Source organism: Sodiomyces alcalophilus (genome assembly GCF_042370955.1).
Source record: "Sodiomyces alcalophilus JCM 7366 unplaced genomic scaffold ACRALscaffold_6, whole genome shotgun sequence".
Lineage (NCBI taxonomy): Eukaryota > Fungi > Ascomycota > Sordariomycetes > Glomerellales > Plectosphaerellaceae > Sodiomyces > Sodiomyces alcalophilus.
Genome location: NW_027263537.1, coordinates 1,282,190 through 1,307,022, shown reverse-complemented (window position 1 = coordinate 1,307,022; position 24,833 = coordinate 1,282,190). Strand labels below are relative to the sequence as shown.

Below are 24,833 nucleotides of genomic sequence, written 5' to 3'. Positions count from 1 at the left end.
AAATGCCTGCCAACGATTCCAGACACTAGTACGTTGAATGTACGGCGCTTTGGACAAGGGAATGAATATTTGTAGATATAGGAACAGGCGAAAAGTAGACTCTGTTTTGGTTTCGTCTTCGGACAAGGATACATCAGGCAAGCGAGCGGGTTTTTTTTTTTTTTTTTTTATGGGATTCAAATTTTATTGTGTTCTATTTAATATCTACCTACGCAAACTATCTCCTCATTACATACAAGTATAGCATAAAATGGACCATACTGTTATGGGCAGTTTTATTTTAAAACGCCATATGTGCGAGTTTTGGTCATCTGTTGGGCATCTTGAGACGCTCGCGATGGACGACGTACCGTGTAATGTGAGCACACATACGGAGTACATACTTACATGTATGTATTCGGCTTATTGGAATGTGCCCCTGCATCGCACTTCCCTCCAGTTACTGATCTGCCGAGCTTGACCGCCCCGCCAAATAGTATATATGTCTCCCACCTCCCACCGTTTTTCAACTCTTTTTCTCCTTTCCTTTCTTCATACTTACCTTGCTCGACTTCGGGGCGCTCATGAAGGCCTCGGAGTAAGGAGGACGGCCTGCATTGCACATCGCGGAGTCAGCCTTTTTCGATTGTCCTTCGGGGCCATCGCGGGTGTAATTTTTGATCTTGAACCTCGTTTTCATTGTTTCTTGACTTGATGTCAGGCCACGAAGAAGACGCTGCTTGTCTATGGCGATAGCCACCCAGATAGTCACTGGCGACCTCTTCGTAGGTAGGAGAAGACGAACAACTGGCGGTTAGGTTAGGCTTGCTCCCGCCGAGGCTCAGCTGATCCATCTGACCCATTCCCACGTATCATGCTCAAGTACTCTTGTCTGAATTGACCACCGAATTCTGGTAGAAATGAGGAATGTCGACAACTTCGTAATTAGACATTAACTCCCACCGTTCCTCCCAGATTTATCTTTGTTCACGTTGGCCAGGTAGGTCGCTATTAGCCTATTAATTACTTCGTACAGCTCCGCCAATTTCATGCTTCGCGATGTATGATTATGTAATCAAGTAATTCGACGCGCCTATCGCGTCTGAAATTATGTGTTCATCCCACAATCTTAGTAACCTTGACAACCGTACACATACCTACTTGAATTGCCTCGGATTGTGCACTACCGCCTTTTGTCGCCCAGTGTTTGATGGTGGTAGTCCTGGTCGAAGATGGGCCAGAATGGGGCACCACAGCGCCCAAAGCGAAGCCGAGCAGTGACAGTGACTGACGATGCTGCTCCTGCATCGTCCTCGAAAAGGCGGAAGCTGGACCAGGCGAACGCCTCCTCGCCCACTACGCCGAAACCTTCTTTCGCCAAAACAATCGCCAGCTTGAAGTCTCGGTCTACCGGCACCGGAGACCTTTACGAAATTCCGAGTTCCGATAGTGAAGAACGGCCCAAGTACCGCTCTCAAACGGCCAACGGCGCTGCCCAATCACCTACCGCGAAGGCGCTTCCTCACGACGAGCACGATCCATACGATATCCTCGCCTCCGAAGATGAACTGAGCGTACACACTCCGATAGCCAAGGGCAAAAAAGCCAGCTCAGGGGAAAGCGGGCGTACGCAGCGAGCGAATGGGTCCAAGCGGACGGGCGACATTAGGGTCTCCAAACGGCTGGTACAAACGACAGGAGATGCATCTGACGAGGATGATCTGGTGGGCGAAACCCATGAGACCAGCGACAGCGAAACGGGTGCGGCTGCGGCGGACGAGTCACCTCTGAAACAGCGATCGAGTGGGAGACGTAGGACGCTCACAGCCAAGGCGCAGGACATGATGGTGAGCACAGGTAGGGGGTCCGCATCACGCTCCCGGTCAGGATCGGTTGTGACCACCCCAACGGCAAATAGACAGAAGGAAAAGCTAGGTGGTGCCAGAGCTGTGCCGCTGAAGGGTATTTTGACGCCTAGCAAACGCGATCGGCAGACACCCCGGAAAAATGTCACCTTTGGGGACCCAGAAAGCCGCAAGGGGACACCTCTCGTTTTCAAAGACATTCCCAAGCCGGAGAAGCAGAAGAAACAAGACAACAAGGAGCCGCCACGGGATACGACCAATGTGGTGAAGGCGCAGCCAACTCAGCAACCCAAACCTGCGCGACCGCAGGAAAAGACGGACGACCCAGCAGGGGGACAGGAGAAAGGAGATGAAGAGGAGGAGGAGGAGGAGGAGGAGGAAGAAGAAGAAGAAGACGATGAAGTCTGCGCCATCTGTTCGAAACCCAATTCCCGCCCGCCGAACGAAATCTTGTTCTGCGACGGCTGTGACGTGCCCGTCCATCAAAAGTGCTACGGAGTTCCTAAGATCCCAGAAGGCGACTGGTTCTGCAAGGAGTGCGTACAGCGCAAGGACGCCAAGGCTGCCGAGGGTGCCAACGTGCCCAATTTCGAACGCCACCTGCGCTCTCTGCAGAGGGTGCTGCTGGATCGATGCACGGGAAGGCGGCGGATCAAGCTGATCGACCAGGACGAACCCTACGGAATCGTGCACCAGCTGCTTCAACATACAGTACTTTCCGGCGAGGGCAATTCCTTGCTCGTTATCGGAGGGAGGGGCTGCGGCAAGACTACGGTAAGGACGGATGACCCTGCCGGCGCGGATTCTTCTGGACCAAGCTGACGCGCTGCTAACGTGTCTGTAGCTGGTGGAAAAGTCGATAGAGGAACTATCTGCGAATCACCGCCAAGAGTTCCACGTGATTCGATTGAACGGGTTCATCCAGACCGACGACAAACTGGCGTTGAAAGAGATTTGGAGACAGCTTGGCAAGGAGATGGAAGTGGAAGACGGATCTACAAACCGGGTAAGGGGAACACACTCGCACGGTCTTTTTTGGATCGAGTCGGGAAGCCGAGAGCTAACGAGTTGGCCTGGGTTCAGTCGAATTACGCGGACACAATGGCATCGCTACTGGCGCTCCTATCCCATCCTTCCGAGATTACGCAAACCGAGGAGGGCGTGACATCACGGGCGGTGGTTTTCGTCATTGACGAATTCGACATGTTCGCGTTGCACCCGCGCCAGACGCTTCTGTACAACCTCTTCGACATTGCGCAGTCCCGGAAGGCGCCCATCGCGGTGCTCGGGTGTACTACGCGGCTGAACGTGGTGGAGATGCTCGAGAAGCGGGTGAAGAGCCGCTTTAGCCATCGATACGTGTACCTGTCGCCGCCCAAGAGCTACCCGGCCTACTGGCAGGTCTGCAAGCAGGGGTTGACGGTGGACGAGGAGGACATGGAGAAGGAGGGGATCGATGTGAGCGTGGAGGGACACGACCGGTTTTACCAGAACTGGAACCGGATGATAGAGGTGAGTACCCTTTCCCTGGTCGTTCTTGTGGCGGCGGTAAACAATCACCCATCCCCCAGCCACCTAACCGAAAACCCTCACTGACATAAGAAAGGAACTCTACAATGAAAAGTCGTTCCAGGCACTGCTAAAGTACCACTACTACACATCCAAGTCGGCGTCGGCGTTTTGGTCGGACTGCATCCTGCCGCTGACGAAGCTGTCGCCGAGCTCGCTGGAGCTGGAGATTCCGCCGACGCCGTCCGGGGCGGCGATGGTGCGGCTCGCGCCACCCAGCTCGAAGATCCACCTGCTGGGGTCGCTGTCGGAGCTGGACCTGGCGCTGCTGATCGCCGCGGCGCGGCTGGACATTGTGGCGCACACGGACACAATCAACCTGGCCATGGCGTACGAGGAGTACGCCTCGCTGATGGGGCGGCAGCGGGTGCAGTCGGCGAGCTCGGGGATGATGGCGTTGGGGGGCGGGGTGCGGGTCTGGGGCCGGGGGGTGGCGGTGGTGGCTTGGGAACGACTCATTGCGCTCGGATTGCTGCTGCCGGCCGGTATTGGCGGGGGCCGGATGTCGGGGGGAGGGACGCGTGGTGGGTTGGAAGGGAGAATGTGGAAGGTTGCGGTTGCTTTGGAAGAGATCCCGCTGGCGACCAAGCTGAGTCAGGTGTTGACGAGGTGGTGTAAGGAGGTGTGAAGTGCATAAGGTAGAAGCAAGTCGGCTCAACGGCGATGGTGCCGTGTAGAATCAGGAACGAACGATAGGTCTGTGATGTCAATAAGGCACGTGGTTGAATCCGTACCTGCATGATCTATTTTGGGACAGCCCAAACCCGGTAAAGTGGGTCCTGCATGCCATGTGCCGCAGCAAGCCACAAAGGAAGGATGCTAAGCCCCACGCTAACGACGCCTCTCCATCCTTTCGTCATACCTGGATACGTACCGACATGACATGGCGTCTTTTTGAGTCTCGACCATTCTCTCGTCACTCGCTCTCTTCTTCCTGTTGCCGATCATGTCGCACAGCACAGAGCATACGTTTGACGGACTCTTATCTTTCCATTCTACTCCACTGACTCGTTGTTACATTAGTGTAAAACAGATGGAACTTCCCGACCAAGGATTCGCTCGACTCGCCGATCCCTGCTCCCAACACTGGAGTCTCATGGTCGCCACGGAGAGGGGTTTTATACTGCCACTTCCTTCTCTGAATACCAATTTAAACAATGGTCGGAGGATTCAGCCGTGTCATACCCGAATAAAGGGAATAAGGAGAACAAAAAAGAAGACGTTGCGACAGGTGACGAGAGGGCCAAACAAAACCCACTGCCACAGTTCGTCTCACCATCTAACCCTACTTCCCAACGTTTCCTTTCATTCAAACTACCTTTCCCTCTTTAGCCTCCTTTCTTTTCTCCGAACTTCATCCCGTAGTGCCCGACTTTCGAGTGTCCCTTTCAGAATTCCCCTCCAGCTTTCCTCGCAGGTAGTTGATCAGTCCGTCCAGCTTCCCGCCCAGTATGTTGAAACGAACAACCTTTACAACCATCACTCCGCTTCCACCCGACGTCTCACGCGAGACGGTCATCGACTTCTTCCATAACCATTTGGAGATGATCGATCTTAACCCCCTTATCAAGGAGCGGCATCCCATTCCTCCCCCCGCCTACGCGCCCCCAGACGAGAAGCATTGCATCTGGTACTCCCTCACCGATGAGATTTCTTACCTTCCCCGTATATCCGTCGCCTCTTCCAACGTCACCTATACCTGCGCCTTCCACGACCTGCCCGGCGGCTTACAGACACATTGCTATGCCCCGATGGGCCTGGACATTCGCAGCCGATGGTCCGTCGGCGGCACCCTTCCCGGCGAGCCGCGGGAACCCCAGGAACTGGGCCTCGGCGCACCAAAAACCGGCCTCTACGTCCGCGAGGATGTGGACATTCGCTGCAACATCCTCATGGCCTCCTTTGTCAAGAAGACCTTGAAGAAGAGCCACCATGTGCTCGTCAAGATGCTCGGCGCTCGGGCGGGGGTGGCGTCGTCTCAGTGCCCGGAACCTCGCGGTCGGGTCAACCGTACTCTGCCTTCCATGACGCCGTCGCGACCCCCACGCCCGCCATCTGCCGATACGCACTTCCCTGTGGAGTCTGACAGCCGGATGGTGCATGAGCTGGGTGATTCAAGCCAGAGGAACGGGAGTAGAAGTCGAAACGCGAACAGTAGGACCAAGGATCTCGCTCATGGCGGCGCGAGCTACCAACAACAGAACAGACAGCAACAGCAGGGCAACTTCAGCTTCGGCGTTCACTATTCTCAGACAAGCCCGTCACAACCACCCCAGATGCAATCGAAGCCTCCCAGAATTTCGCGGTTGCACCACTACTACCCCTCGCAGCTATCCATCGCGGACCATACACCATCCCTCACACCAACCACGGCATCCACGTCATCTTCAGGGAACAGGTCCGAGATCCACTCGCCGAGCGATGTCCCTTCGCCTCTCCGCATCCGACACAAGCCCAACGGCTCTGCCGGCCACGGCATGGACCTCATCTTCGACCACGAACCTCCACCCCCGCGTCCTCGATACCGCCCATCCTCCGGCAGGGCCGGGCCGCCGCGGGGAAACATCGCCGCCAATACGTACCCGGACCTCGTGAAACGCAACCTTTACGCTCCGTCGCACGAAACGCTACGCTCACATTACCACCAAGATGAGTCCGTGGCCGAGTTGGCGGATGACCGACAGCCGCCGCCGAAGCGAATCCACGAGCTCCCTCCCCAACACCCTGCCGCCCTCCGCCCCGGGGTAGCAGGGAAGGTTGCACGGGTCCAACCCAACGGACGACCATGCCCAGAGCTGGAACGATGATGTTCTGGTGCACGTGACGTCCCGTCGCGGCCTCTCATGATGCGTGTGTCATATTCAAGACAAAATGGGTTCTTTATTGTTTTCAAAGAGGCATTGTGGCTACGTCGCCTCTTATCTCTGTGTATTTGGGCCCGGGTACCAGCGCTGGCGGTTCTTATACCCCTGCTTTTCTTTGAGTTGCATTGGAAACACGGCGCACGATGGGGCTTTTTATTTTATTTTTCAATTGAATTTCACGAGCTGCGATCACGGCATCATTTTCAGATTGGAACCAACTGTTATCATGTCAAATTCCCGATAGAGCGTGGTGTTCTATTTCGATATGACAGAGCGAGCCCCTCTGGGACAGGCAAAGAATGACAGCAAAAGTAACGGGCATATTCGATTTTATTCTCTTTCCCTTACTCGATGCCTCAAAGGGAGAACAGATCCTATACCATTTTTGTGTACATAGGACGGACCCTCGACCAATCCGTCAAGGGCACCTTGGTAGGCAAGAAAATAGACAAGAATTTTGACAAAGGAAATCCCCAGTTCATTTCACCCATTCCTCTTGTCCCCGGCCGTTTCCCGCTTGCGATTCTCCAGTGAATCAATAAGCAACCGGGTGACCGAGTCCAAACCACCACTGTTTCTTCTAAGAGTATATTGCCACGGCTCATTGGTGAGAGTCTGTGAGCAACACCAAAACCCGACAAAGCTCGCCTGACCCAGCAGTGCAGGACCTTCATAAGAGCTTCCAAGAGTTTCTGTTCTGGTTTACCACCCGGCAGCACCTAGGACGATAGCTGCAGCAGCGAAGGAGAGACCGCCGGCCAGCAAGCCCTGGCGGACCGTAGCAGCGTCCGCACCGCTGACCTCGATGTGGGTATAAGTCGGCTCGGCGGGCTCGGGGTGTGTGGGCTCAGGCTCGGGATGGACAGGGGGCTTCTTGGAAGGCTCAGGATGGACAGGCGGCTGCTTGGAAGGCTCGGGATGAACAGGGGGCTTCTCGTGGCCGTCACCCGTGGGCTTGGGAGGCTTGGGCATATCGGTGGTGCAGATGGTGGTCTATTGTCGTAGTCAGCTACATTGATTCCTGGAAGGAAAATCAAAAGGAGCAAAAAGAAAAAAGGGATGACAAACGTAGGTCCGAGTACAGGGACAGTCGGTGATGGTGAACCAAGTCGGACCCTCAACGGTGTATGTCTTGTCAGACCAGGTGATGGTGTTCCAGGGGTAAGGACACCAGGTCGGCATGGCGGTGACGACCTCGGTGGTGGTGACGATGGTGCCGTTGCCCGGGACGCGAGCCATGAGGGGACTACCGGCCGAGGCGACGCCGGCGACGGCGAGGAGAGAGGTGAAAGACTTGGCGAACATGTTGGCGTATATAACGATCTTGGTAGAAAAAAAAGGTAGCGTTCTAATGCCGAGGGAGCGACTTGGAGTGAGTAGCGCAAACGAGAGAAAATGAGTGGACGAGGCAACGAGTGACCGTGTCTGCAAAAAGGGGAAAGAAAGAGTGGAAGAGCCCGTGGCTGAGAATACAAAAGACGATCTAAGCTTGTTGGGTAAGAAGAGAGGGAAAGAAAAGCGTCAAGAGAAGGTCAGAACACCCAAGCTTTATGGACGAGTGGGAGGTGGCACAGTTGATCCAAGTCGCGAGTCGTGATGGGCCAGAGTTCCAAGACAAACACAGCACCGAGAGGCATGAACTTGAACTAGGCCCAAAGTCTCATCAAATCGCACATATCCCAATCGAAGGAAGAAAAGGGACAGCATGCCATGGCCTGGAGTAACCGGGGATCTAGGTCCTTCGAACGGCGCCCCTTTTCCCATGTTTGTATAAGCGGCCAGACCAGGAGGAATGTAGATTCATCAAGGACTAGATTCAATCCCGTTTGTCCGGAGGGTCTGGTCTAGCAAGAAGCTGAAGAATGGTGGCATGTCGAGGCTCGAACATCGAGGAACGTTGCGTCGCCGGATTGTTGTGGTCCCGTATGCGTTCCGGCACGTCGAGATCGAGTGAACAATTGGCTTGGCCCCTTGGTATTCTCCACAATGAAAACAAACGAGAAAGAATTCGGGCCAAGGCTAAGATGAGAGAGGAACGTAAGCAGAGACAGACACTCTCACCAGCGAGGCAATAGGAGGATCAACTTTTGACAAGGGATAGACGACTTCACCAGCAGTGCATGGCATACACTCACTCCCTACCTTGAGCGCCTCTCAGAGCATGCCATACCTTTCCATTATGATCGCCGGACCTTGTGATATCCTGTCCGTTGCAAAACTGGGAACGCCGAGTAAACCGAAAGAAAGGCTGACCGAATCGGCCATGTATGTGTAGTATATCCAGCTCGTCATGCATGAACGCATTTGCTGCTGCCAATGACTCTATCTTTCTTGTCCACGTCGTTTCGTATCCTCCCCGCCAAGGGAGGCATGCACGTTGCCTTCTCGCTCGACCAATGCAGTCCCTTCCTTTCCGCCAGTGCAGAACCCCCCGGAGGGTATCGCAGCAAGATTCCAGGGCGAACGTCGTCTTTGCCGTATTTCCACACTCTCCCTATTTTCTCCCACCCTACTACATCAACGAGCGCTTTGCATTTCTGCGCGCCGCGGTAGAAAATCATCCTCCTCCCTCTCTCTAATGCGGTGACGCCACCAATAATGTCGGACCAGACAAAGCGAACAAAGAAAAAGAGAAAGAAAGGAAATGAAAAAAAAAAAACACATGAAAAAAGAGAAGGAAAAAGCAATGGCCCGCCAATTTTCACATTCGCCCGACTCATGATGTCTAGGATGATAGATCCACTCCAACGCCCACTTCATTTCCAGAAGCCAAAATGAGACAGAAGCAAACAAGTTTGGGGCAACGGTGGTTACGTTATTCCTCGAGAGGAACACGAGGAGCACGACTCGGGCCGATTCACCGTGCCACCAATGCCGGAAAATTTTTTTGAAATAGCCCGCAACCCAGTTGCTCTTGGAGGGGCGACCGCCATGCCGAGTCCAAGGGTTGAGAAGCGACAGTTGGGCAATGACCTTATGCCACAAGACATGGTAAGCAATGGTAGGTACTGGCAGAAAGCAAATAGGGGTTATGTGACGCCAGAAACGGGAGACGGCCGGCCGACTATTCGATTCGATCCGTGGTCCCACGACGTCGAGCTTGTCTTCATTTGCCTCGAAAATGTCATGCCCGGTTGGATCGACTCTGGCTCCGCTCCAATCCCGACCGGCTGCTGGAGGTGGTGCCCGTGATCGAATCAAAGTCGTAGTGCCTCAATGTGTGTTCATACTTGGGGCTGCGAAGGAATTTCGGTACGGAATCCTGTTTTCTACGTTAACACCAAGGACCCACGACAGAATCGATCATCGAGCGTGGGAGAAGAGGAGGGCGGGGGGTTGTGAACGTACGCTGGCCATCAGCTTAAAGACGACGTTTTGGGCATCCTCGAAGAGGGACGTAACCTCCTGGAGCGTGTCGATCATGGCGACGTCCTGGCCAACCGCCTTGGTCATCCGGGTGGCCAGGTTGTTCCGGAGCTGGTGGTCAATGTTCAGCTCGCAAGGCGAGCCAGGCGCCAGGAACGCGTTGTAAATGCCATATGCCTGCGCCATGATCTCCTTGACCCCGTCGAGCGAGGTCGAATTCGGATTCTTCTGAGCGGCCCGGGTGGCTTGCTTACAGCTCCGCACAAACTCCTCAACGTCCAGGTAGAACGACAGGTTCTCCTCGCAATGCGTCTCGCGGAGATTCTCCCGGAAGAGGAGCCGGAGCGCAGCGTCGTTGAGGATCTTGTCTAGCCTCTGCGTGTTGGAGTCGCGGCCCACCACGTTGCGGCTCGAGTTGGCGTCGCTTTCCGACGCTCGGCCCCGGGCATTCACGCCGTTGAGCAGGTCCTTACCCTTGGACGTCATTTGGTAAATGGCGTGCTTCGTGGGTTGGAAGAGGCTGTGGCCGGGGTACTGGGACATATAAGCCCGGTCTTGCGCCACGGGCTCCATCAGGTCGTATTGTACGAAAAGGGACGCAATCTCCACCGTTTCCCTACGATCTACCGTGGTGCAGCAATCCATGAGCCAATCGCTGGCTGCCTTTCCCGTGAACGTATCCCGGAACGTCTTGTTGTTCACCTTTCGCTCGCCGGCCATCTTGACTCCCGTCAATCCGTCCCGGTAATCGCTGACCGAATCCGAGTCGGCCGAGTTGACGCTCGTCTTGACATTGAGACCGTGGGTGCCGACGAAACGGCGAAAGACCACCTCTATCGTGCCACGATCGGTCACGAGCTTATCCGTGAGGGAATCCCGCTCCAGGATGACCAGCTGCGAAAGCGCCGCGCCCGAACCGGTGATGTCCGCTATTTGCTTCTGCTGGATGCCGTTGCGGGCACAAAAACGATCCAGGATCGTGATTCCTTTGGGCGTCAGTTGCCACACCGAGCCCTTCATATTGTACACCTGTTGGTAGCGGCCATCGGCCGACTCGATGTACCTCGCTTCGAGGAACCTTTGGCAGATTGACCGGGCCATATCTTTGGCCATGGAGAAGGTAGTGGTCGTGGTTGTGGTGACGATGCGCGAGGGATCTTTCGGATCGGGCATGCGGTTTGACTGTGAGAACTTCAGGGACCCCAGGTTGTTGATGGCATCTTCCGAGAGAAATGTATTCTCAACCCTGCTGAGCCGTACGCGGTGTGCGCCCAGAGGCAGGAGACTGACGATGAGGGTCGAAAAAAGATCCTTGAAATCCTACTCAGAGGTGTTAGCACGGGGTGAATGGATATGAATCAACGATGAACAGTCTGTCAAGTCAGGGAAGAGCGGGTCAGGGCTCAAAACAGCCAAGACCATCACAGCCACCGTTACGAAGGAGAAAGAAAAAAAAACCTGGAGACCGCGCGATCCACGGACCACTACGCACCTTACTGAACGGCCGATCATCGTCCGTCATGCGGAGCAGCCGCGAGGATGTTTGGTGCATCTTGTTCTTGAGGCGTGGCAGACGAATAGGCGGAGGTCTGTTGGGATCCGTCTCGGAATAAGGCTGGGACGGCAAATCCTGGACCGGCGCAGCGTCGTTCGCGTCCACGGTGAAGATGCTGGCGGCTGTGGAGACGGGGGAAGCGTTGTTCGAAGCCCGATAGCGCGCCTCCCTCTCAAGATCGAATACGCTGAGAGCGGACCCGGTGGCCGAGGAAATACGACCCAATGTGGACACGGAGGAGCGCTGACGAATGGACCGGCTCGACGACAAGTGCAGAGACGAAAGGGCCGACTGCGTCTTGTCCAAGGCTGCCGCAAAAATTCCTCCCGAGCGTGTCTTGCTGTTCGGGAGCGAGTTCTGGTGTCCTATCTGGCGGTGGATGGACGTGAATGAAGCGGTACGGCCTTCGTGGGAAAACGGATCCGCAGGAGCTTGTTGCGTCGTGGCGGGACGGTTGTTGTTGTTGTTGTTGTCGTTGTTGTTGCTGTTGTGAGAAGACGACAAGGAGGAGCTCGGGCTTGAGACCCGGGTCTGCTGGTTGATCTTATGATTAGGATTTCTGTCGGGGCTCGCAGCCGAGTGGAATGTTTGTCCAAGTCCGGATGCCCGTTCGGTCGAGGCTGACGAGGACGACGATACACGCGGCGAAGTGGCGGAGGTGACGAGATGTTGGACGGAAGAGGACGGTTCAGGGCGTTGAGTGGCGGCGATAGCAGTAGGAGCAGCAGCAGCAGCAGCCATCTATCAATGAGGGATATGTCAGGAGGCGGGACGTGACATCGGCCGCAGGATGCATTGAAATAAGGAGGCGAAGAGAAGAAGGGGTGGGGAGAAGGAAGGGGAGGGGGAGGAGCTTGCCCAAATGGAAGATAAAATTACATGGGAACGGGAAAGAGTACAGAGGAACCGAGGCCACGGCGGCAATGTACATATAGGTACCCTTCCAATGAACCCAAGGCTGGGAAAGGGAAAGAGCGGCGGGTACTGGACGGAGTAGTGCTAAAAGCAGTGAGGAAAGGGTGGAGGCAGTTGCAAAAAAAAGAGACGACAATGCGAAATAGGTACTTGGCATACAACGGCATGTACATACTGTACATAGGTACCTCCTACGCAACTGCGTACAACGCTGTACTTTTTGTACCTAGATACCTGGCACATACATATGTACGGCAGGCAGGATAGGCGGGAACAACTCTTCAAAGCGCTGGTCTACCCCACCAAGCTCCGGCGCTGGGTTTGCTCCGTCTTGTCGGCCGCCCCAGTTACCTCATGTTTTCCAGGATCAGGGCGTCTGCAAGATGGCAGGGTGGAGACGGTCGGAGTGAAGTCGCAGGTACATACTTGTTAGCGTCCATGCTACCCTAGGTACCCAACAGGCTTACCCAAGGTACTGCACGCAGTTTCGGGAAGGCGGCTAGGCCGAAATAGGGATAGGTTTTCGTGGGTCTGCGAAAGGAGGTCTGATGAGTCGTTTACCCTTGTCGACGTCCCACTGGGCCGTTTGGTTTACCTATTGCGACCTATCCTTTTCTCCTTTTCCTTTACCGTTTTTAATATACATATACATAGGCACGTTATGCGTTGTACAATACCATAGATTTCCTCGTTTCCTTTGTCTTATCTTCCATGCTTGTTCTAGAGATTGCCTTACGAAGTACTCCGTGTCGTTTCTACCCCACCGTTCATGCCATCCAGCCATGGCCTATGACGGGTTTCTGCACCGATCGGGCTGATGAATGATATTGACCCACCAGGATGGAAGGGAAGGGGTAGCAGTAAAAAGGGGTACGTTGTAGACGCAACACTAAGGAGGCTCCGCTGCTCTGCACTATGGCGAGGAACCGCCCATGTACGGAGTACCTCTACTACCTGAGGTATCTATGTATGTACGTTGTACATTGTGATAACGAGAACATGCAACGCACATTCAATGTACCTACAGCGTATACATATACTCTGCTACGTACGTTGTAGTGTCTGAGTATGTGCAGAGTCGTCGCATATTATGACGGAGCCAGGATTTGCGGGAAATGCGCTATATGTAAACCTCATGCATCCGCCTCCTCCCTGACGGGACGTGACAGAATCGGACAACAAATATAGCTGGCCTCGCGTCTAGGCTAACGAAGCCTTCTCATTAGCCCTGTCCGTAGTCCCACCGCCGTGACCAATGAATCGAAAGCAGCACCAGCCAAACCTTCATGTCTTGATACAGGACGTTGTACCATTGACGAACAAAGGCGGCGAAGCTCCCACTATGCGGCAATTGATTATTAGCTGGAAAGTGTCGAGCCTACCAGCTATAAACTACTGCTTAAGTATAACGTACGTATATATATAACGCATATACAACGTACATACATGCATGCATATACAACGTATAGGCCAACAAGGGAACCAGTTAGTAATAACAGTATAAGCAAGCGCCGTGTCTGTGTGCTATTAATAAGGTACTAGTTATTAGGGATTACTAGGCTAAGACTATCATTAAGGCAGCTATGCTTATTCTCTATTTAAGCAAAAGGTTAGCTATATGTCTATAGCGTACTGGCCTTACCGCTGGCTACTGCCGGTCGGGGAAAGAAGGTTTAGAAGAAGACTCTATGTATAAAGATAATAATAAACTAATATCGGCCGATACGTCTATAGTCGTCCGAAATCGTACTCCGTACCTACTATTTCCTCTTTTATTGATCTTTTAGTCATACTCCGGGGTCCAAGAACCAGGGTAAGATGGCTTATTGTATGCAGCTGTGCCACGCAGGTGACGGGGTGCGTGAGGCCGTGGAACCAAAGGAAACCAGCCGCGCGTACGAAGTACGTTGTATTAGCTCCGTTCGTCCAGATCAGTCCGTGACGGGCTATATGTATATACCTAGTACCCCTATAAGTTGTGCATAATACAATAGAAGCCGAGCTTTTCTACTATAAAAAGCGGAATATCGAATCGAAAAGCATCGTGGTCGATGAGGAATTATAGATTCGGTCAAGTGTGTCGCATGTCTCTGGGGGAGCGGTGTGCATGAAATCTGACGCATTTGTACAAGTCTTGTCTGTGCCACAGGCGGCGCCATCTTACCACATGAGACAGGGTACAGAGATCGGCGCGTGGCTTCAGGGATGTCCACAATTTTCCCCCCTTTCAGCTCGTCTCCGGGTGCTTGTGTCTGGTCATAACTTCCCTGTAAGCCACGCAGTGCCACCGCCAGTTCCCGTCACAGTCACGTTGTTCCCACGCAGACGCTAAATATCCGGATGTGTGTGTGTGGCACCCCACCCCACCAGTACCACGTGATTAAGAAGGGCTAGGTACAACGACTGTCCCCCGCTCTTTGTCAATTCCCATCATATCAACCGCAGCCGAGGCTCAATTAGCAGAAGCCAACAGCTTTATTTTATGGTCTTATTTATACATTTCCATCAATTTTTTTCTTCTCCTTTTCTTCTTTCCTTTCATTTCTTCATTCTCTTCTTTGGTTTATGGAAATGGGGACCACACTTACTCCAAGTCATTGCACATAACTTAGTACGAATGATCGGATGCTTTCGTAATGCGAGCGGTGGAAAACGTTGTCCAGCCATTGGTCAGCCGGCTAATTATATACCCATGGTGTCAACGCCCCTCTTGCTGCATTCAGCAGGCAACATTCCAACCTCGCATCGCATCGTACCGAATATGTACTCGCGACTTGCTGTGCCAGTGCTGCCGTACCAACGCCGGATTCTTTTGTCTCGGAATGCAGCGCACCGACCTACTTCGTACGATCCTGACCAAGCAGCCAGCCCAGAATGGCACGGAAAGAAGAGACTTACGTATTTCCAACCCCTCTGGTAAGATGAGAGTTCCAAAACGGCGCTTATTATAGACCATGTAATAGCATATGGTGTGTGTAACGTATGGGTACCTACAACGTACTTTGGATGTTCTGGGAAACCACCGCCGTGGTACAACCCGCGAGTTTGTGTGGGAAGAGGCCTGGACCGGTACGTAATCGAGATGCTACGCAATATTATTCGGCTTATATGTACACTGTACACTACATCTCTCCTTTTTGAAAAAGGAAAACGAAAAAGTCCGGAGGAAAGAAAAATTCGTACGAAAAACCAGAGTACTTTGTTAGTAATGCAATACTAAGAAACGGTCTGAGCGTGGAAATATGGACGCCGTTCGACTGAGAGCCCGATAGCTACATTAGTTTGAGTCTGTGCCACGACACTGAAACTGGGACACTGGAGTCCATGGAGCCAAAAGTAGGTCCGCTGCTGTGCTGATTTAGGATGTATTACTTGGCACCTCCTCTGTTCCATGAGGGCGACGTTCAACATGATATAACCCAATAATAGCCGAGGAATCGACTCTCAACCCAGCTTAGAGGAGAAGGCCTGTGTTCGGAAAGTTGACGATTAACACGCATCTCTGAGCGTTCTGGCTAATATAACGGCAAGCGTCTGACTGCTCTTGATTGGTTCGCACAGCGTGTGGTGCCTGAAGAGGAACAGTAAAAGCCGAATTACTCGGGGAATATAATCCGGATGCAAGAGGCAGGTCGATGCAGATTCGTAAATATCATAATCCTTTCCCTCGTTCCCTTTTGACATCTCAGCAAGTGCCAACGTTCGGCATCGGACGTGCGGCCCATGTCGAGCAGACTAAAGAGGAATACTATGGCTCATACCACTGGGATTTAACAGATAGAGGTCGATCCGCTGGAGACGTTAGCTCGTAAGGTGTTTCTTCGCCATGATAAATTGACATGAGTAGCTGCCCGACCAACAATCTAGCATGTGTTCTTGTTTATTGTCGACTGCTGGCCCTAGACAACTCCCAGTCATTCTTGCTTGGGCTCAATATCTTCCCGTTTCCCGTTTCCCACGTGGTCAGAGCAAACGAACGCTGGGACCCAAGTAGCACACAGACTTCTTTCATACTTGGCATGATTAAGCACATGACACTATTATAGCAAGACAAGAAGACACAGCTTAACATGGTGGAAGTTTCAAAGGAGGAAACAGGTTCAGTACGTAAGGCTGAACGAATCATGTACCTAGAACGCACAAATCCAGCGCAGCGACATGCCGAGCCAAGCAGGGGCATCTGCGAACGGACGCCAGTGGACGGATGGCCGACTGACGGGCGGCCACGTGGTATATGAAATGAGGCTACAGGTACGTACAAAGTCTTGTTCTACGTTGTATGGAAGGCGGGAAGAAGCAGGTTGGTCGGCTTTCGGCGCGTGTCCAGGCAACAAGGAAATGATGCCAGGCGATTCATATTGCGAATACGAATGTGCATAATCATACTCTGTATGTACGGTGTATGAGGAGCGCTTTAGGGTCATCTTGAGTGGTATGTAGGGTGAAACATACATCCATCCCATCTGACGGGTCATCTTGAGTGGGAGGAAGCAGGAGACACTTGTAGAACCACATGGCACTGTGATAGAGGGGGTGCCATGTTTTGATCTGCAAATGCTGGTAGGCATACCGGTACTTGTAGGTAGGTCCTTGAGTCCGACCCACTTCATGGTAAGAAGTATTATTACCGTTCACGAGTGTCCGCTGTCCACCGTGTTATAAATGATAGAGAGATGCAGTTTTTGGCATCTTTTCGTACTGCCTCTTCACAACGTCAATGCCCAGCACTTAACTATTGTAGAGTAGCGTTTTTATTTCCGGGCCTCTGTTATTAAAACTCTTAATTATAAAGGTAAATTAATCACACGGAGACAGACAATCATGCACCGTGGCCCGGGAATTTTTACGTTTTGTTTTATTTCTCTATTAGAGTGTTTTGGAACGGTCCGGGTTTCATGAAGAGGAGTTGGATGGACCAGACAAAGAGGTTGGGTACAACGTACACTCATTCGTGTGTTCCGCCCACATACCCGAGTACCATATAAATTGCTGGCCAATAATGCGAAAGTATATTGGGTGTACAGAGAAGAGTACTTAGGCACTGGCTGTCCATACCTATGAGAAAGTACCGGGTACTTCGCCATGCGATGCGCTTGGATAGTATCAGATCCTAGCATCCACGCCTAAAAGGCCGCAGAGACCCTTGTCTCCTTGCCAGCTTCCCGTCCACTAATCTTATTCCCGTCGTTCCTGGACTCTGGGCAACTATTCGCATTACCTAATACTTGTATTCTTTGCATACAACGTACCTAGGGTAGGTACATTGTACATGCGGACAGGGAGGAGCCGAGCCTCCAAGAATGTAGTGTACAACGTTGTACAATTGTACTGTTCCCACGCTATAATGTCCCGATACCCCAAGTCGCTCGTCACCGCCGTTCGAGGTACCAACGTTTATCCGTAGCCGTTTTGCTTTACGAAGCTTCGATGCCGGATTCGACGTTCCTTCCGGAATGGGCACTGCGAAGTATGCAGACCTGTTTGACGCGGTAAGTTGCCAATTGCAAGCATCCAATGCCACTCTTGGCTTCCGATAGCAGCTACGATGCTGCTATGTACGTTGTATGTCCACACCACAACACGTTGTCAACAAAATTTCATACCACAAATACTGTGCGGGCTTCGTCTCGATCAACCCTCACTTTTACGGTCTTTGTCTACCCACCGAACATAGCGCACCGATGCGCGGTTCCACACGACACTCATAAGGTATGAAGTCCTATGTACTAGGCCATAAGATGAAAGCATTTCGCGTCGAGTGCCCCAAAACTTTTGCGGAACTGGAATGCTTGCCATGGTGTAGCGCCAATTGTCCCACTTCTATCCTCTCTACAGGGATACAATATGGATGTTCGGAGTACGCATGTCGTCTATGCCGCCTCGGAGGCACGGCGAGCGCAAGAGCCGCAGGAGCCAGCTATGGCTATCCCGTTCAAGCGCGCGACTCGACCTTTGCACTCCCTTTCGTTTGCACAATTCAGCGGTCAGCCACATTGCTCCTGCGGATGTTTAATAAGCCCCTGCCCATTCATCCCATTCATTTATCCCGGATCCGCTGGTTATGTGGATGAAGAGTGGGACAGTGGGCCGCCATATTAGTGACCGCTCACTGTTCTCAAAGATCCGGCACTCGACGCAAATGCCGCCTCCCACGATGGCTCCCCTGAGACCTGAATTGCCTTTCTAGTTAGCCGCATACCAAGCAGCCCCTCTCAACGCTCAAGCTGAAGCCGAAGATAGGTGAGGTGTACGACAAATCTCAACCTGAAAGAACCCGGGCCGACATCCAGAGGAGAATAAGGGTGGGGGTGGGTCCCTGAGAGAATTTCGGCATTCGGCAATCCGTGTTTCCTTTTCTTCATCTGCAGTAATATTAAGGATTCGTCATTCATCGTCGTGATTCACAATTACGGAGTCGACAAGGTCGGCTCTGTGCCGGAGAGTGGGCTCCCAAGACATCTCAACGGAAGGAAAAGAATTTCTAGAAGCGGCCAAGCGTCGCTAGCCGCCGTCAGACCCTTCCTTTTTTTCTTTCTCCTTTGTCTGATTGCAGTTCATCAGACGCGATCGTGTTTCGGTATCTCCGTTATATTCTGGAAACATCCGCATAAAGGTTCTAAAAGGGCATCCGGCATTCGAAACGGAAGGTTTTTACTACGTTGGGCAACCCTACTGGCTTTGGGCGGAACCCATTTGCTTCAGGGGCCGGTTGACCGACGAGTGGATCGATTCTATGTCTTGCAGTCTACACGTGTACCGCAGAAAACGCGTACCTACAACGTGCTACGAAGTACATACAACGTACAACGTAGTGACGCGGCCCACGGCCGAGGGAAGGGGGTGGATGGTGACAACGTGGTTGATGATGCCAGTGTCCGCCCATCATTTTGCATCTGGGTGACGACGAGAGCGCTAACAAGATTTTAATTAACTTACCTACCGCCAAAGTTGCAATATTAAGGTACTATGGTACACCGTACAAGTTTGTCTCGCAGAACTTTCGAAAGGTTCTCAATCAACAAAGGAATGAATTACCTACTCCAATTCATCCCGCACTAATATGCGCAATTACCGGCCGACGCACGTGGCCCTGAGGAATACATATGTACTTCGTACATACGGTGTACATGTAGAATAAGGTCCGGGATTGTCACTCCAAGGAGCTGATTGGCAAAAAAAAAAAAAAAAAAAAAAAGGGAAAACCCTCCGCTCAGCGTTAGACACACGCCCTCTCTTCTTTTCTCCGAGGGACCCCGCACGAGCACATTAGGTATCCTATGGCTTAGTAAGGTCATGTGGGCGTGGAGGCAGTGACTCCGACCAAACTTCGACTTGGTCAGGACCAACGCATGCATCTTCGAACGGCACGGCAGTGTACGGCAAATGCGGAGGACGTCTCAATCCCCGAAGCTCCGCATCCCGCGACGAGACAGGAGACTGAGGACAAGGGAGTTGCGTCGTACGAGCATCAGAAGGACTGCCCCGTTTCGTTTCGCCACATTCACAACGCTTACCGTGACGTCTTTGTTTGCTCTTCGTCTTCTCATGCTATTTCTTTTTCAATGTCCATTCTAACTCGTTACTGACTCGCTACCCGAAAAAGATCGACCCTGTTCTGGCCAAGTTGACCTGGTCTGGTCCATTGCGGAGTAAATCTCCATCGTGCCTTCTGGAGGCGATGGAGCCCTACGAAGTATGTACGTTACCCGGTATGTTTCCGCGGAAAAGCAACATTTCGGAAAGAGTCAAGTCGGGAGATCTTCACCCGCCGTGGGCCCGAGTCGTGACCGGGCAAAGAGACGATGTCCACTAGGCATCCTTAGCGAGGGCGCTGGCCAGGTCGCTGTCAGCTTGTAACTGGTCCGCTGTCGAATTAACCTTCAGATCGTTGAGGACCCTTATATTCATTCCCCCATCATCGGATCAGGTTCGATGCTTGCTTGTTAAGCTTTGCGGAAGCCGCCGCTTCGGAACTTGTCGCCCGCTTCGTGGGGATGTATGCCTTTGGGGGGAATCGAGGCCCGGACCGTCCAAAGTCTAAATCGAACTGATCCCTATGAGATAGCTGCCGCCATGGATATAGACGATTGTAGCTGGATAAGTTTTCTAACACATAGCCAAGCCGATCGTCGAGTAATGTCGGGTAGCATAGGAGACAAGTAGTTTGGGTTTGCTCTCGCACCGATCCGAGGGCCGAATCCCATGTCCCGTGATGGAGGCGGATGAAGATGATCAGAATAGAATAGATAACTGGGAACTAGGCTTGCCGTCTATTCGTATAGGCAAAATGACCTGTTGGGCGATTCTCCCTAACCAGAAGTTCTGCTGCACACTTGCTGGTTAGTACTCTCAGATCCTCTAATCTCGAAACGCAACCAAAAACCACCATGAATACAATGCCATGAAATCCCTTGTTGAGGCGAGAAAGACAGGCAACCCATGCTTTTCCCCCTGCAGTCTCATTCGAAAGACCGGCAGTGCCGGTGTGTAGAGAATAATATGAAATATAATCACTAAACCCTCGAACGCCATCGCTGGTGACTCCAATCTCCCTGGATTTCTAGGTAAACATTACAAGCCTACGGGCCCAGGTGCTCCTCGTAGGCAAAACATATAATAGTTCAAGCTCTCATAGCTGCCTCCATGCACGTCAGGCATTGGTAACCAACCCGACCCCCTTTCCAACCCCCCAAGGCTCGCCAACCCTGTCGTCAAGCCACGTGAACGAGAATCCATCAGATGGACATTGGGGCAGAATTCTTAGTCCAGCCCTTTGTCCTCATGGACGACTCGATCGACCTCCAAATGGTCTCCACGACCTCCTTATCACGGAAGCGAGCCGCCTCCCCCACGCCCGGCACGGCGCCGACAACAGTCCCCTCCCTACGGGGCCGGTCAATGCCAAAGTGCAGCACGCGGTGTCCCCAGTTCCGCACCGACTCGGGGATCGGCTCGCCGCGCCAGCCGACGTAGATGCCCGTGGCGTGGCGGAAGAGCTCGTGCGGGTCGCTCCACTTGTAGTTCTTGAACTGCCACGCCTGGCCCGTGGTGAAGACGGCGACCACGCGGTTCCAGTACTCGGGCTTGAACTGCTCGGGGCCCTCGACGAGGATGAAGCGCATGGGCCGCGACGGGTCGACGTCCTTGATAAGCCGCGACACGTGCAGCATGCTCGTCCCCGACGCGCTGCTGCTGTCCGGCGGCGTGTAGCGGCCGTTCTCGAGGAAGGACCGCGCGTTGGACAGGCGGAGGAGCGACGACGCCGACGGCGATAGCAGCACGATGGGGTCCGGTCGGCGGGTGGGTGGCTTGTGGTTGAGCGCAAGGGCGGGGTTCGCCATGATGGTACTTTGGGATGACCCGGATCTCCTCTGCATAAACGGCGCCGCGAGCTTGCGGGCGTGGGAAAAGTCCTAGGGGTGGTCTTCATGTTAGCCAAGGACCGCGACCTTTTTTTTTATTGCAACATGCCATCCGCTGTGCGAGCAAAGGCGCGTGCGTCGACAGGGACTAAAGGGACGTACGGTTGGCTTGATACCCCGCAGGACGGTGTTGCGATCTCCCATCTTTCTCTCGCCACTATAGATGACCGCCATCCGGGGGTCCATCGTGCCCCTGCCACTCCGACTTGCGGCGGTCGACGGCATGGCCTTGGCGGCGGTCGCGGCGGCGGCATCCTTCCCTTTGCCGGCCACCGGGCGGATATGCTCTGACTCCTCGCTGGCCCCTTCGAGCCAGGTGAACAGGTCTAGGCGTTCGACAAAGGCGAGGTTCTGCACGGTCCCGAGATCTCCCAGGTCATCGTTGAGGCGGTTGGCCGAGGCGTTGTACTCTGGGATTGCGACGTCCTTGTTGAGCCAGGCGAAGTAGATGGAGCGCAGGTCGACGGGGCGGTCGCTGCTGATGAAACGAGTCGGCGTGGAGAGCGGGACGGAGATGGGCTGCGGATGGGGGAAATGCAGATGCGTCGCCTTGGAGAGGGGTGCTTCGACAGGGTCGTCCGCTGACGCCGAGGGAATCGCCGGTTGCTTAGACGCGATGGCCTGGCGCAAGAGGAGGAGTGGGTCCTGCTCGGCGGACGCCATTGTGAGGTGAATTCGACAGGCGACGTGTCAGTGTCGAGGCCAATTGTGGGAGATTGTGGGAGTCGAGCCGTGGATAGAGTGGGATAGAGGGATGGACGACGCGGCAGTGCCAATGCTGAGCAAAAGTGATGCGCGGGAGCTGTCGAGCTACTTCGTATGGGTGGTAGTTTGGGAAGTTTTACGCGGCCTCGGTGTGTTTACGGAGAATAGAATCTCCGTGCCGATACTCGGTGACCACATGCAACCCTTGACAAGGCAACAGATGGACATCCAAACACAAGACGGGAGTACGAGTGGTCACAGGAACGTCTTCGGATTCGGAAATATATCTGCGCCAATTTAAACTGAACTCACTGGGAAGTCCACCCACTCTTTTCCACAAGATATTTCCTTGAGGGCTATCTCTCCGACCCGGGCATTGATTCACAGCGTCATGCCCGTTATGATTCCCATAGTGGCCATTCCTTTTTACTCTAGGGTTTCCTTGTTATTTCCGGGCCTGGAATCGTGGTGTTCCAGTAGCCCTTGCGATATCTTGGGACGGAGGATATGTCGTCCCTCAAAATACAACTGCGTCGTCCAGGTTGTCGGTTTCAAGGAGGACACAGTCGAGTAATGGAAGAGTGTCATTGTTATTGAAGAGATATCAGATCATTCGTTATGCCTGGAGTACCGCCGACAAACACGTAATTGAGAAAGCCTCGCCGCCGTCGACTGTTCACAGGGAACCGCCCATTACGCTGGCGGGTATCAAATCAAATCCTGTTAACGCCTTTCCAGATGCCAACCACAGACCACAGACCACAGACCGCAATCCATTGCAAAATTTCCTCCAACCGTCACCACGAGGTGCCATCCCCGGCGGATCAGGCGTCCACCAGCATGGTGTCATCGCCATCGAATCCAGGCCCCTGGGGCTCCAGGGGAACTCCGCGACCTCGGCCCGCCAGTAGCTCCCTGCGAATCTCGGGAGCAATGGCCGCATGTCCGTGGGTCAGAAGCAGATCGAGGAGCGACTCTCTCTGGTCCTCGCTAATGTCGTTGCGATACCGCTGGGCAAAGGCGAGCAGGCTCTGGTGGAACACCACCGGTAGCGACCGGACCATGTCGCCTGATACGGTCTGGCCCTCCTTGATGGAGGCAGGGTCCACGCTGCGGAAGCGGAGGAAGTGGAAGACGAGCGAGTCGATGACCTGGTACGGGAGGGCATACTTCTTTTCCAGGAGTGTCTTGATGAAGATGTTGGCAGCGCCACCGCCTTCTGTACCTTGGGATGCTTGTTGCGCAGCACTGTATCCGTGTTAGAGATGGAAATGGTAGACAAGCAGGGAGACTTTGACAAAAGACAAATGGGACACCTTACATCTCTGTGATGCCCTTAAGGGCAGCGGCCGAGTGAAGCACGGGAACCGAGACTCTCGCAAGCACGGCGGAAATGATGTGGGCTTCCCGGACCGTGCAGCTATTCATGAGCAGCGGGAAGAGGAAGCCGATGAAGAAGGCTCTCGGCTTGTAGAGACTCTTCTTGAGCGCGTTGAACAGGTGGACGTTTAGCTTCTTGTTCTCGCGGATGTCGTCGCGGACCTTGTCGAGGATGACGTTCTCCATGAACTTTTGGCACGTGGCCGGACTCGCGGCCGAGAATATCCTGGTCGCCTGGAACGCAGCGTTGGGCGTCCACCTGTGGGGTTCTGTAACCTCGATGATATCTTCCCAATGGGGTATTGTGGGCAGGATCTTGAATGGCTTCGGCAAGGGACCACTCTTGTATCTCGAGAGAATTTGCCCAATCCTAATGTGTGGTCAGAAAAAAAAAAGAACCCCAAGGGTCTGCAGGGACGAGGCGACCTACTTGGAATAGGCCTCAATGACCTTGGGCGGCAACTCGTAGCTCTCGTCCGGTACACCAGCCTCTCGCCGGGCTTCGGCAGCCTCGTGCTCAGCAATCTTCTCCAAGATGAGCTCGGTCAGGTTGGTGCCGCCACCGCCACCCATGTCCTCGTCTTGTCCCTTGGACCCCCAGCCGGCGTCCCTGAGCATGGCCGAGGGTTCGTCCCCGGCGTCGGGGAAGAATTTGCGGTACGTCTCCAAGTCCTCCGGGTCCAGCTCAATCTCCTCCACCTCCTCCTCTTCGTCGCCCCATGCCTCTTCGTCGTCATACTGGCGGTCGTCATCCAGGGCTTCGGCGCCGTACCTCGACTCGATGGCGAAGAGGTCTACCTTGGGTTGAGCCGCGGGTTTCTGTGCGTCATCTTCGTCTGCAAGCTCGCGGCCTAGCCTCAAGATGTTGCGACTCTGGCTTGCGTCGACATAGTTCTCCCCGCTCTCCTCGTCGTCCTTCTTCCCCCTCTTCTTCTTGGTCTTGTTTCTCAGCGGGCCTGTCGCGAGAATGTCATCTTGGAGAGGGTTGTGTCGGCGGGCCTGACGATCCGTGGGTGTTGCAGCCTTTCCCATCTTTTTAGTTGGTAATGTTTTTTTTGTTCGCGTCCCAGTCGTCTAGCAGAGGTGTATCGTATCGTCAATCCAACACGTGGACGGTCGGCGGTGAGGGATCGCTAGCAGACGGGTCGATTTTTGGTGATTTTTTCTTTTTCTCTTCTTTTTTTCTTCGCAAGCCCTGTAATTTTCCCATCGA

At 53.6% G+C, this 24,833-nt stretch overlaps 12 protein-coding genes across 12 annotated transcripts; 6 read left to right on the top strand and 6 right to left on the bottom strand.

The window, feature by feature from the left end:
• Positions 1–402: 402 nt before the first annotated feature.
• ACRALDRAFT_209731 (uncharacterized protein) lies at positions 403–932 on the bottom strand (the record flags this gene model as incomplete). The annotated part of the gene is made up of 4 exons (XM_071022830.1): positions 403–492; positions 542–684; positions 752–833; positions 885–932. 4 exons carry the CDS (start codon positions 930–932, stop codon positions 403–405), a joined length of 363 nt encoding a protein of 120 aa, XP_070873350.1.
• Positions 933–1,159: 227 nt separating this feature from the next.
• On the top strand, positions 1,160–4,158 carry ACRALDRAFT_1081405 (uncharacterized protein). The gene is made up of 5 exons (XM_071019154.1): positions 1,160–1,826; positions 1,974–2,618; positions 2,689–2,850; positions 2,928–3,356; positions 3,451–4,158. Exons 1-5 carry the CDS (start codon positions 1,212–1,214, stop codon positions 4,039–4,041), a joined length of 2,442 nt encoding a protein of 813 aa, XP_070873349.1. The 5' UTR covers positions 1,160–1,211; the 3' UTR covers positions 4,042–4,158.
• Positions 4,159–4,864: 706 nt separating this feature from the next.
• ACRALDRAFT_1081404 (uncharacterized protein) lies at positions 4,865–6,220 on the top strand (the record flags this gene model as incomplete). Its single annotated transcript, XM_071019153.1, has 1 exon — positions 4,865–6,220. One exon carries the CDS (start codon positions 4,865–4,867, stop codon positions 6,218–6,220), a length of 1,356 nt encoding a protein of 451 aa, XP_070873348.1.
• A 3,181-nt stretch (positions 6,221–9,401) lies between these two features.
• ACRALDRAFT_2109430 (uncharacterized protein) lies at positions 9,402–11,939 on the bottom strand (the record flags this gene model as incomplete). Its single annotated transcript, XM_071023423.1, has 3 exons — positions 9,402–9,539; positions 9,626–10,963; positions 11,136–11,939. 3 exons carry the CDS (start codon positions 11,937–11,939, stop codon positions 9,402–9,404), a joined length of 2,280 nt encoding a protein of 759 aa, XP_070873347.1.
• A 309-nt stretch (positions 11,940–12,248) lies between these two features.
• Positions 12,249–13,269, top strand: ACRALDRAFT_2021140 (uncharacterized protein; the record flags this gene model as incomplete). The annotated part of the gene is made up of 10 exons (XM_071020049.1): positions 12,249–12,297; positions 12,344–12,524; positions 12,547–12,585; positions 12,654–12,697; positions 12,796–12,852; positions 12,894–12,909; positions 12,953–12,967; positions 13,037–13,072; positions 13,110–13,161; positions 13,192–13,269. 10 exons carry the CDS (start codon positions 12,249–12,251, stop codon positions 13,267–13,269), a joined length of 567 nt encoding a protein of 188 aa, XP_070873346.1.
• Positions 13,270–13,335: 66 nt separating this feature from the next.
• On the bottom strand, positions 13,336–13,569 carry ACRALDRAFT_2021139 (uncharacterized protein; the record flags this gene model as incomplete). Its single annotated transcript, XM_071020048.1, has 2 exons — positions 13,336–13,475; positions 13,560–13,569. The coding sequence occupies 2 exons, from the start codon at positions 13,567–13,569 to the stop codon at positions 13,336–13,338; spliced, it is 150 nt and encodes a 49-aa protein (XP_070873345.1).
• A 362-nt stretch (positions 13,570–13,931) lies between these two features.
• On the top strand, positions 13,932–15,531 carry ACRALDRAFT_209728 (uncharacterized protein; the record flags this gene model as incomplete). Its single annotated transcript, XM_071022828.1, has 11 exons — positions 13,932–13,951; positions 13,980–14,051; positions 14,179–14,214; positions 14,246–14,290; positions 14,317–14,361; positions 14,408–14,455; positions 14,499–14,808; positions 14,840–15,040; positions 15,077–15,182; positions 15,376–15,463; positions 15,510–15,531. 11 exons carry the CDS (start codon positions 13,932–13,934, stop codon positions 15,529–15,531), a joined length of 993 nt encoding a protein of 330 aa, XP_070873344.1.
• Positions 15,532–15,567: 36 nt separating this feature from the next.
• Positions 15,568–16,936, bottom strand: ACRALDRAFT_209727 (uncharacterized protein; the record flags this gene model as incomplete). Its single annotated transcript, XM_071022827.1, has 10 exons — positions 15,568–15,581; positions 15,653–15,787; positions 15,814–15,848; positions 15,914–15,976; positions 16,022–16,126; positions 16,166–16,226; positions 16,255–16,537; positions 16,566–16,702; positions 16,749–16,817; positions 16,921–16,936. 10 exons carry the CDS (start codon positions 16,934–16,936, stop codon positions 15,568–15,570), a joined length of 918 nt encoding a protein of 305 aa, XP_070873343.1.
• Positions 16,937–17,008: 72 nt separating this feature from the next.
• On the top strand, positions 17,009–19,970 carry ACRALDRAFT_209726 (uncharacterized protein; the record flags this gene model as incomplete). The annotated part of the gene is made up of 20 exons (XM_071022826.1): positions 17,009–17,064; positions 17,176–17,213; positions 17,272–17,340; positions 17,393–17,497; positions 17,536–17,580; positions 17,608–17,726; positions 17,788–17,822; positions 17,873–18,195; positions 18,305–18,353; positions 18,385–18,421; positions 18,492–18,623; positions 18,667–18,848; positions 18,926–18,960; positions 18,986–19,010; positions 19,075–19,197; positions 19,334–19,383; positions 19,425–19,639; positions 19,717–19,806; positions 19,859–19,896; positions 19,937–19,970. 20 exons carry the CDS (start codon positions 17,009–17,011, stop codon positions 19,968–19,970), a joined length of 1,800 nt encoding a protein of 599 aa, XP_070873342.1.
• A 374-nt stretch (positions 19,971–20,344) lies between these two features.
• Positions 20,345–22,333, bottom strand: ACRALDRAFT_1076084 (uncharacterized protein). Its single transcript, XM_071018470.1, has 2 exons — positions 21,638–22,333; positions 20,345–21,526 (listed from the first exon to the last, which is right to left on the bottom strand). The coding sequence occupies exons 1-2, from the start codon at positions 22,196–22,198 to the stop codon at positions 20,849–20,851; spliced, it is 1,239 nt and encodes a 412-aa protein (XP_070873341.1). The 5' UTR covers positions 22,199–22,333; the 3' UTR covers positions 20,345–20,848.
• Positions 22,290–22,888, top strand: ACRALDRAFT_209724 (uncharacterized protein; the record flags this gene model as incomplete). The annotated part of the gene is made up of 5 exons (XM_071022825.1): positions 22,290–22,389; positions 22,454–22,505; positions 22,582–22,652; positions 22,718–22,805; positions 22,840–22,888. The coding sequence occupies 5 exons, from the start codon at positions 22,290–22,292 to the stop codon at positions 22,886–22,888; spliced, it is 360 nt and encodes a 119-aa protein (XP_070873340.1).
• ACRALDRAFT_1081400 (uncharacterized protein) lies at positions 22,763–24,765 on the bottom strand. The gene is made up of 3 exons (XM_071019152.1): positions 24,051–24,765; positions 23,562–23,990; positions 22,763–23,488 (listed from the first exon to the last, which is right to left on the bottom strand). The coding sequence occupies exons 1-3, from the start codon at positions 24,650–24,652 to the stop codon at positions 23,065–23,067; spliced, it is 1,455 nt and encodes a 484-aa protein (XP_070873339.1). The 5' UTR covers positions 24,653–24,765; the 3' UTR covers positions 22,763–23,064.
• Between the last annotated feature and the right edge of the window lie 68 nt (positions 24,766–24,833).

Bases quoted from the DNA above. Each gene is read 5' to 3' on its own strand.
- ACRALDRAFT_1081405 (XM_071019154.1), top strand. From the start codon at position 1,212: ATGGGCCAGAATGGGGCACCACAGCGCCCAAAGCGAAGCCGAGCAGTG. The intron at 1,827-1,973 runs GTGAGCACAGGT...CGCGATCGGCAG, and splicing joins CCAAGGCGCAGGACATGATG to ACACCCCGGAAAAATGTCAC. The intron at 2,851-2,927 runs GTAAGGGGAACA...GCCTGGGTTCAG, and splicing joins AAGACGGATCTACAAACCGG to TCGAATTACGCGGACACAAT.
- ACRALDRAFT_1076084 (XM_071018470.1), bottom strand. From the start codon at position 22,198: ATGGCGTCCGCCGAGCAGGACCCACTCCTCCTCTTGCGCCAGGCCATC. The intron at 21,527-21,637 runs GTACGTCCCTTT...GACCACCCCTAG, and splicing joins TGCGGGGTATCAAGCCAACC to GACTTTTCCCACGCCCGCAA.
- ACRALDRAFT_1081400 (XM_071019152.1), bottom strand. From the start codon at position 24,652: ATGGGAAAGGCTGCAACACCCACGGATCGTCAGGCCCGCCGACACAAC. The intron at 23,991-24,050 runs GTAGGTCGCCTC...ACCACACATTAG, and splicing joins GTCATTGAGGCCTATTCCAA to GATTGGGCAAATTCTCTCGA. The intron at 23,489-23,561 runs GTAAGGTGTCCC...ACACGGATACAG, and splicing joins CTTAAGGGCATCACAGAGAT to TGCTGCGCAACAAGCATCCC.